Below are 10,493 nucleotides of genomic sequence, written 5' to 3' on the forward strand. Positions count from 1 at the left end.
GGCCCTCGCACTCTGTGCACGTCGGGGGTGCCGTCGGCTCCCAGTCGACGTGGCCGTGTATTTCTGTGACCATCAGATGCTGCATGCAAGATTTTAAATGAATTCCCTCCATATTGAATTGATTTGGATGCCTTTATTGTCATTGCATTTAAGTACAATGGAATTGTAGAGCCACTCTAGTAAGGTGCATCATCATTGTAACACACACACACACACATATATATATATATATATATATATACACACACACATATACACACACTCTTTCATTTTTCCTGCAAGCACATCCTAACCATAACCTAAAAACTTGTCCACTCTCACACTAAGTGGATAATAATATTCTAATGTGGATGAAGTAACAGTGCAAACTGCATCATTAAACATTTAACATTAAAATTAATTTAAGACTGTTATTGCTTTGGGAAAGAAGCTATTCCTAAATTAGACAGAATTTTAGACATTTGTAACGTCTCCCTGAAGGCAAGAGTTCAAACAGTGGGGGACCAGGGTGAGAACAGTCATGTGTAATTTTGGTGGCTTTTGAGAGCAGTCTTGAGTTGGCAATTTCCTCTAGTGAGGGAAGAGGACAACCAACGATCTTCTGTGCTGTGTTGATCACTCTCTGTATTTGTTTTTTGTCTGCTGCAGAGCATCCAGCGTACCACACAGTCACACAGTACACCAGGATGCTCTCTATGGAGGAGCGGTAGAAGAGCACCAAGAGCTTCTCAGACAGGTCGCTTTTTTTGAGAAGTCTGAGGAAATGCAGGCGCTTGTTGTGCCTTCTTTACCACTGCCGTGGTATTGTCCGTCCATGTGAGTCAGTCCGAGATATATGATATGATATAGTGCATAGCGTTGGAAATTACGTATTTCAAATTGTGCACCACTTACTTTGTCCACTATAATGTTGGACCATTATTACTACGTGCGTCTTATTTAACGTTGGAAAAGCTAGATCACATATTAAACAAATAACACTCAAAAAGCTTAAAGACAAAACTTAAAGCTAAAGAAGTCAGACTAAAATCATTAGATCTGAGAAAAGTTATTAAGTTATTTTTGATGCTCACATTGACTTTACATTAATTCAGTTAGGTGGTACCTAAAACGGCTCCGGTGCTGCGCCTAAACCTTACAATGGTAGAGAAACCCTGTCTGTGTATAGTTGTTAAAAATAATGACATGAAGACACTTGTCCACCTCCACCACACATCACTACAACAGTAACAGAGGCACTCAGGTCACTACATTTTATTCTGAAAGGTTCCAGAGGAAACAGTAGAGTCCTGGTGTGTCTGACTTTACGCTGGTGGAGACGACGGTGTGTTTTCTGACAGCCGGAGAAAGGCTCAGACCCCATCCATCTTCAAACTCGGCCTTCATTTAGATCTCAACTACACAGCTGTAGAGTTTCCTGACTGCAGCCTCACGGTGGTGACAGACAGACAGATGTATGAATACCTGGCAAAGAATTTAAAACCTCCTCTGTAGTAGTTCATGCTACAACATGTAGATTTATCTTCCAACGCAAGAGTCGTCCAAACTTTCTCAGGAAATAAGAAGTGAAGTAGAAACATTATATTTAACTTTAAATAGCATTGGAAATGACATATTTCAAATTGTGCACCAATGTTTTTAATCTTATTCTCCAAAGATGAGTGCCTTGGATGTTTTTTCTTGATGCCTGCTGGATTTGTTCATATCCCCGGACCAAAGAGCACCGTCTTATTTTCACAAACACTAGTTTCCAACAAGCTTTCCAGTTCTTCAGGTCTAAGTAGTGTGTTCACACAGAAAAAGTGACAAATTTAAATATACTCACAACATTTGTCATGCATACTGTTAGAAAACCTATGATATTCTTCTTGTTTCTGTTAATATTAAACGGTTTGCATAACAACTAGCCAAAATATTGCTGGCGCTCTCAGGAGATAATCCTGTGAGACAGAGGGCAGAGCAGGCGGAGGAGATGCCCTGCCTGACCAGAGATAACATCGACTTTGTATTATGACTTCATGTTAACCATAAAAAAGCTGCCGTTAGTTATTTCTGTACTTTGCTGTAAGTGCTGTAACTGACTCCTTGCTTGCGCGAGTAAAAATGAACTTTGAGAAGAACTTAAGTTTTTCTGTCTATTCTTTGATAAATAATTATCTTAACAACTTGGTCCTTCGAGCCGGATCCCAAACATCCTTCCCCCCCTTCCAGGTATATTTTTTATTTATTCATTTCATTTGTCAGGGACCATGTACAATTTTTAACATAAATGTTGCCATTTGATGCATTGTACCAGAGTTAGCCTCAGGCTAATTTAGTTTTGGGTCCTGAAACACCGTGCACGGGGGGAGTCATTTGGTGACCAGCTTGAATTGCTGTTTTTACAGAGGCCAGTTCCTGCTGGAGGGGAGGGAAGGTGACGGGATTTCTTTTTGAACAGCGGACAGAACCACTGAAGATTCCTAGGTGAGATACATTTTTGGACAAGTTTGGACTCTTCAGAAGAGGTCATTATCTTCACTCAAGCTTCTGCGAGGGAAAGTCACCAGACGCCACAATCTTCTGAACATAGTGATACTGAGAAATCCAGAGAGAGTTGTGTGGAGCTGATAGTCTTAATTAGCTTTGTAGCAACTCATTTGGCAACGGCTTGAATGTAACGGACGTTCATTAATATCAAAAAGTTACGCACTGAAGATTTACATTTTGATGCCATAAGAGCAGCTGGAAAACATTTAATCACAATGAGAATGGTGGTGAAACATCTCAGGAAACTAAAAAAATAAGTAATAGAAATAAATGATAAGCCCAGAAATAAAATCTTAGATATCATTACAACACAGTTTAGGAAGTGTCTTTAATGTAATTTCTTATATAACATTATGAAGATTTTGGACAGTAAATCTTTAGTATTCCATTAGTCTTAAGAAATAGATTCAGTTATTTTGTGAGAATTTTTTGGGGGATTTAAATTCATCTCCACAGAAAAAGTTAGAAAAACAGATTCTCTTTTTTTTATAAAATAAGTAATGTGCATAGAGAGTATTTCAGTTAGCGGTTCTGTTGTCCTACAGACAGTAGGTGAGTAAGGCCATGATCACACTTGGCGTCTTTTTTGGACAAGATTGAACGAGGGCGCTTCTGTAGTAAAAAAAACCAAAAAGCTGGCAGCGTTTTGGTTCCAAAAAGTTGGCGAGAACGTCTTTTGTTGCTATAACAACAGCTACTGCTACACTATCCTAGAGCGCTATGTGGAGCGGTGCTAATGTTAGCTAAAACAAAGTGGTGGAGAGAGATAGAGAAAGAACAGAGAGAGAGAGAGAGAGAGAGAGAGAGAGAGAGAGAGAGAGAGAGAGAGAAAGAGAGGTACTAAAGTTAGCTAAAACTTAGCGAGAACAGGGAGCATCGCTCACATCATATAACTCGCAGTGCCCCGACTCCATGTTTTCTTGTTGTTATGGAAACGACAGCTCTCGCTACTCCGCTTGTCATTGGTCGGCTGTCAAAACATCCCTTGACGTAGGGTGTTTTTTGGGGGTTTTTTTTTACAGAAAAGTTGAACTCTTTCAAACTTCAAAAAGACGCTCTGAGCTGCAGAAAAAAACCCGTCGGCAGTGGCGTTTAAAAACAGCGCTCAGGACTTTTTTGAAAACACGGCTTACTCCGTAGGATCGTAATGTAAAAACAGACGCTGGAAGCTTCAATTGAGACGCCAAGTGTGAACGTAGCCTAAACCAACGGTGAGGTCAGTGGATCAGCTGGCCAGCCTGTCGTTCAGGTAGCTGGACGTCTTGGCGTCCTGCAGCAGCGTCTTGGTGACGTCGTAGAGATTCTGCTGGTAGGCCAGCCGGTAGCGGCTGTACACGTCATCGCAGTGAGTCAGCAGCCGCTTCACGTTGGGAGAGACGCCGCTGGGAGCGCCGTCCAGCCTGAAAACAACAACACACCAAGGTTATCATGTAGTTCTCAATTAGCTTTTATTTTGTGTTAGCTGTGACTTTTCTATTTCATTTAAAAGGAACACGCCGACTTATTGGGACTTTGTCTTATTCCCCGTATCCCCCAGAGTTAGATAAGTCCATACATACCCTTCTCATCTCCGTGCGTGTTGTAGCTCTATCTGACGCCCCCACCGTTAGCCTAGCTTAGCACAGATCCTGGAGGTAACCGGCTCCATCTAGTCTACTGCTCCCAATAAGTGACAAAATAACGCCAACATGTTTCTATTTACATGTTGTGATTTGTAGAGTCACAGCGTGTACAAATAACAAGGTCACATGACACACAGCCATCTTCTAACGTATATAAAGGCTAGATGGAGCCGGTTACCTCCAGGATCTGTGCTAAGCTAGGCTAGATGGAGCCGGTTACCTCCAGGATCTGTGCTAAACTAGGCTAGTTGGAGCCGGTTAACTCCAGGATCTGTGCTAAGCTAGGCTAGCGGTGGGGGCGTCATTACATTACATTACATGTCATTTAGCTGACGCTTTTATCCAAGGCGACTTACAATTGCTATGTATGTCAGAGGTCGCACGCCTCTGGAACAACTAGGAGTTAAGTGTCTTGCTCAGGGACACATTGGCTGATGTATCGCAGTGGGAATTGAACCCAGGTCTCCCACACCAAAGGCATGCGTCATACCCACTGCGCCATCATCACCCCACGCGTCAGACAGAGCTACACCACGCACACCACGCACGGAGATGAGAAGGGTATGTATGGACTTACCTAACTCTGGGGGATACGGGGAATAAGACAAAGTCCCAATAAGTCGGCGTGTTCCTTTAAGTTTAGTTTTAAATGTTTTTGTAGAGTGTGTTTGCTTGTATTTGTTCAGTTTCAGTTTTTCAGGAAGGGTTCATTTTTCTACAAACACACACACACACACACAATATCTAACTTGTGTCTCCCCTCGCTGACGGAGGAGCAACCCTTTTTTCTTCCGTCTTACATTTTGAAAATGTCCTCAAACAGGCTGGAGGTGAGCGGGCGGTGGCGTTTGAGCTCCTCCAGGTAGACAAAGTCTCCGTTCAGGATCACCTTCTGGTACAGAATCTCGGCCCAGTCCGGACTGTAGCTGTACGCCTCCGACACCACAAACACCTGAGAGAGAGAACACACAACACACTGGATGTAATCAGAGACACCCCAACTCAGAGTAACTTCCTGTCTCTGTGTCCTGTGGGTTTGTCCGCTGCCACACCTCTTTTAGGAGACTAGCTACAGGTCCTAAATATCAGTTTAGGCCAGGGGTTCTCAAACTTATTTCAATAATGTACCCCCCATTTGAAATGTGTTTTTAAGCCAAGTACCTCCTGACCAGTGAAAGACTTACCAAACAACAGCAATGTAACTGAAAAACATTTAAATGCTGATGAAAAAAGGCAACAAAAACTTGCCCTGATAGTACCTAGGTAAGGACTACTAGCCAGTCAGAAGCAGAGTATGAGAGCGTGCCCTGACAGTACCTAGGTAAGGACTACTAGCCAGTCAGAAGCAGAGTATGAGGGCGTGCCCTGACAGTACCTAGGTAAGGACTACTAGCCAGTCAGAAGCAGAGTATGAGGGCGTGCCATGCTAGCAGCTAGGTGAGCATTATAACGTGTGTTCCAAAGTGACCACGTTTGTCTCTGAAGTAAAGGCTGGACTACAATAGAGCTGTTTGGAGCAGTTTGTGAACAAGTTTGTGTTTGGGGTGGACTTTGGGCTTTTTGACTTAGTAAACCTATAACGTGCACAAAAAAGATACATAACACAATAAAGGAAAGGGAAAAAGCCAATGAGCATAATATGAGCACTTTAAGATGTATAACATTTAAAAGATACAGAGGTCATCAAGCTCTCTTGTTGCAGCAGCAAAAGTCTTTTGAAGCCGACAGCGGTTAACCGTGGAGATCTTTGAGCTGTACCGTGTTTTGAATAGAGGACTGCGGGTAATGTAACCGACCTGGTAGCATCGTGGCAGCGCCGTGACAGCGTTCAGCAGCTCTGCCGGTCGCAGGTTGATGACGCGCAGCTCTGATCCCCGGTTCAGGAAGTGCAGCTGAAGAGCCACCAGCTTCGCAGTCCGAACACAGCGACTCGCCTGACGCACACACGAGTCCTGGAAACACACACACACACACACACACACACACACACACACACACACATATCTTATCATGGGATTGAAGGAACAAGCAGGGAGAGACGTGGCGGTGTACCACAGGGTTCTATTTTAGGTCCAATTTTATTTTCTATTTATATGCTTTCTCTCTGCCAAATTATCCAGGGGCACAATGTTTCTTTTCATCGCTATGCTGATGACACAGATATCTCCCACTGAGACCCAACCACCCGAGAAAGCCACCAGACGGCCCAAAACTTTCTCCACCTAAACAACTCCAAATCCTGCCCAACACAATCACCAATCCCTTCATCAGCTTTTGGCCTGGAAATGTTTAACATTCAGGGCTCTATCTTGCACCCGGCGCAGCACAAAGCCCAGCGCAAGTGTCTTTGTTAGGTTAAGACCGACGCAGTTGTCAGTTTCCCGTCCAGCACCCATGTCGTTTAAATAGCAAATACACCTGCACTCATCTGTGGCCCATGGGCGTGCTGGTCTTACAGGGAGGTGTGTTCAGGTGCATTCTGGGAGTATTGCTATCTTGAGGCAGTGGGAAGTGATCGCGCCATTGACCAACAAAAACCTGGTCTAAAGTCAATAACAGCATTTCATTGTTATTTTAACAGAGCATTAGTAAAATGCTCCTAGGCTCGTGCACAGCGCACACACACTAAGCATGTTACACACACAGGGACGCACAGCAGCACACACACATGCAGAAGATTACAAATAAAAATATTACGGTGCAAATCCACCATCATAATAGCAATGCTCCAAGGTCCAAACGCGCCTGGCTTTTAAAGGGAATGGGAGATGATCTCTGATTGGTTTATTGCATGTTACGCCCCAGACACTAAGTACGACCCTTTAGAACCATGCGCCCGGTACACAGACCCTTTTTTCCGCCGTCAAACTAGCAAAAGTGGATTTGGACACGCCCTAAACACACCTGCACCAGGCGCTTCACGCGCTCCGATCGTGAAAATAGGGCCCACAGACACACACACACACACACACACACACACACACACACACACACACACACAAACAACACCCCTTCCCCCTGCCTCAATCACCCACCAACAGGAACCGAGCTGAGGAAACGCCAGAAACAAGACACTTAAAAACCAAAACATACTTAAATATATAAATAAATAAAAGCTCTAAACAGTGGCTAATAATAAAAAAGCTTCCCCATCTTCTATTCACACTATTACAATGCCGTGGATGTGTATTGTTCTGTATTTGTATTATACAGACAAGTAGAAGGGTTGAGATACCTTTGAGAAGCTCTCGGCAGCGTCCCTCAGCAGCCCCAACACTTTGACCAACGAACTCTTGAGATCCGGAGTGACGACTGTTTGAGAGACAGAAACACAGAGCAGCATCAGACAGCAGCACGCTGACCTTTCTTTGGGTTTGTTCTTGCGTGGGCTCACCCTAGGGTTGCACTATATTGACAAAATGTGATATTGCGATATCGATTATGAATATTGCGATATCGATATTAATTTCGATATTTTCAGTGTTGTAATGTAACAAAGTACAAATACTTCACTACTGTACTTTACTTCGTTATTTATATTTCCAGAAACTTTTACTTTTACTCCACTACATTTCCCCTGAGCATCTTAGTTACTCGTTACTACAAAATATAATCAGAAGAAATTTATTACGCTGAAAAAAAGGAAGTTTGGCGAATCATTGCTCCTAAATTGCCAAGATAATGTACGCTCCGTTCCAGTTGGTGACGTGATGCCTGTTTGTGGCCAAGTGGCAAAAAAAAAAAACATAGGCCAAAAGAAGAAGAGGAGGAAGCATAATGACTGATATCGTCATGGGAGCACCTGCTGCAGGCTCTGCCGCCATGGTAACAGACGATGATCACCCCGACGACAGTGGTGATGATAACGTTACACACCTTTGGCCATAAAGTTCATAATCAAAGTTTTTTTTTACTTTTACTTCTACTTAAGTACATTTAATATCAGAAAATTGCTATGAATACTTAAGTACTGTAAATATCAGATACTTTAAGACTTTTACTCAAGTAATATTCTAAAAGGAGACTTTAACTTCTACCAAAGTCATTTTCTGGGAAGATACTTGTACTTTTACTCAAGTATTGCTTTCAAGTACTTTATACAAGAGTGGATATTTTTAAACATACAGTAGTGCTCATAAGTGAAAAATGTAGCGAAGTAATATGCATCCTGATAAATACCCCCAGGGGGTATGGTGAAGGGTATGTGATGATGGGGGGGTATGGTGAAGGGTATGTGATGATGGGGGGGTATGGTGAAGGGTATGTGATGATGTGGGGGTATGGTGAAGGGTATGTGATGATGTGGGGTATGGTGAAGGGTATGTGATGATGTGGGGGTATGGTGAAGGGTATGTGATGATGTGGGGGCCAAGGGAACTTTATCAGGATGCATAGTATCCTGGATCCATGAAATAACTGGCCTTTCAAAATAAAAGTCTGTCTGCCTCTATGGGAATTTAACATAGGGGTGTACTGACTTATGCCCCCTGTATTTTAAGGAAGAACATTTATTTATTTACGATACATTATTCATTCACAAAGACAATTGGTGTCCTTAAAGGTTGGATTTTTCCTCATTTTTTTAATTAAGGCATTAAGATCAATTTCCAAAAGATGATTTTTTTATTCCTCTTTTTAGTCAACTTTAGCATGGGTTCATAAACGTGTGAGTGCCACTGTCCTCCACTCTAAATCAAACACAACTAAGCCACACAGCCAACGGACGGGACGCAGCGCTCCACAAAATGAACTAAATATTGCATACTTATCGCGACACTTTCGATATAATATTGTGCAACGTGATATCGCGATAACGATATTGAGTCGATATATCATGCACACCTAGCTCACCCCAGGCCTGAGACTCGATGATCTTCAGCTGTGTCCTGGCGGCCATCTCGTGGTTCTCTCCGATCTCCCTCCGCATGCTGAAGCACAGCGCCACCATGTTGTGTTTCTCGCTGTCGGCGGGGAGGCAGCGCTTGATGTAATCCAGCAGAGCCGTCTTCAGGCTGGAGCTCTGAGGACGCAACGGGGGGGGGGGGAGTAAAAGTAGTTACACACCAACCAGACGGCTGACCGTCGGCAGTAAAGTCAGTCAGACTGATCAGTCAGGTCCCCGAGGTCCAAAAAGTGCCTCAGAACACACCTAAGAGACGCCGACTTGAGTGTACGCTCTGCGCATGTGCAAAACGTAACCGTGGATTTCCACAGGATGCAGAACATCTGCGGACCGGCTCCGCTGAGGAACGGCTGCGTGCTCCGCCGTCCGTCAATACCCACCAGGTCCGGATTTGTTGCGTAACGGCTGCGGCCAGCCGACCACGAGATCTCACGAGTTCACGTGGTTCGCGCGATATAACAGGATGTAGTTTCTATAAACAGAACCACAAAACCAACAACCGTTTGTTTCCATCCAGAGGAGTAGAGGGGAAACTACTCTGAGCTGTGTTTTCAAGGTGTAGTGCAGGGAAATATGATCCGCCGTGAGCACGCTGGATTTTATTTTGAAAATTAACCGGATGTTTTATTTTGTTTCTGTGCTTGACTTCCTGTCCCGCACTATCTGCCGTGTGCTGAATTGCTGCGGAGCTCTCCGTCGTCCGTCAAAAATAGAAGCTCTGGTATCTGCTCTGGAGGGCTGGGACCGCCGGAGCTGGGACGGAGTAGGTACTCAGACGTTTTGCAGTCAGTGGAAATACACACACTGACTTTAATGGAAACCTAATGACTCCGTCGACGTTCCGCAGACGTTCCGCATCCAGTGGAAATTGCCGGTAATACGTCTCCATAGCAGCAGGCGGCGCTGCTCTGTATTGTTTCCATTCACAGTCTGATTGTTTCCTAGAAAATGAAAACCGGCAGCTGATTGGACGAACACGTCACGTGGGTCTGGTTTCTCCGGAAATGCAAAGCCAGACTGTCATGGCGTCTCGTTCAGAATACGATCTCATATTGGACTAAAATAGTTCACCGAAACGTGTTTCTGAAAACATTTTAAGAGAGAAATAGGCCGTGCAGTTGCTGAATCTGTCTTCATTTCAGATCAACAAAGGTCAGTTTAAAAGATTTTCATCAGATTTTGAGAGGCTCATCCGCTCCCCGTTTCCGGGTGAGTCCCGACTGCCCTGTCTCCGATTCAACATGTCAAATCGGCCAAAATGAAGGCCGACGGCTCCTCCAACAGATGACGGCACGGAACACACCGAACAGACTCGAGTCACCGACCTCGCCAGACTGTCAGACGGCCGATAATCCGCTCGGTGTGTCAGCGCCTTAACACGTTACAATTACTCTCTGAACTGGAACTGAGTGGTTAGTTTGCTTTACCTCTTTATTTTA

The 10,493-nt window shown here is 44.0% G+C and overlaps 2 protein-coding genes across 4 annotated transcripts in view; both read right to left on the reverse strand.

Annotated features, from left to right (window-relative positions):
• Window positions 1-10,493, reverse strand: part of LOC116036403 (NLR family CARD domain-containing protein 3-like) — a 1,020,880-nt gene that overhangs the window by 15,759 nt on the left and 994,628 nt on the right. The gene's annotated exons all lie outside the window — the stretch shown is intronic.
• Window positions 2,842-10,493, reverse strand: part of spg11 (SPG11 vesicle trafficking associated, spatacsin) — a 60,910-nt gene continuing 53,258 nt past the window's right edge. For 2 of the 3 annotated variants that reach the window (XM_036003606.1, XM_036003605.1), the window contains exons 36-40: window positions 8,994-9,171; window positions 7,387-7,463; window positions 5,948-6,103; window positions 4,952-5,103; window positions 2,842-3,929 (exon numbers count right to left, since the gene is read on the reverse strand). In XM_036003606.1, the coding sequence (XP_035859499.1) occupies window positions 3,755-3,929; window positions 4,952-5,103; window positions 5,948-6,103; window positions 7,387-7,463; window positions 8,994-9,171 (738 nt within the window). In that variant the 3' untranslated portion in view covers window positions 2,842-3,754. The remainder of the gene's footprint in view (window positions 3,930-4,951; window positions 5,104-5,947; window positions 6,104-7,386; window positions 7,464-8,993; window positions 9,172-10,493) is intronic. The other variant, XM_036003607.1, reaches the window with a different exon arrangement.

This window comes from Sander lucioperca, chromosome 7 (assembly GCF_008315115.2).
Source record: "Sander lucioperca isolate FBNREF2018 chromosome 7, SLUC_FBN_1.2, whole genome shotgun sequence".
NCBI lineage: Eukaryota > Metazoa > Chordata > Actinopteri > Perciformes > Percidae > Sander > Sander lucioperca.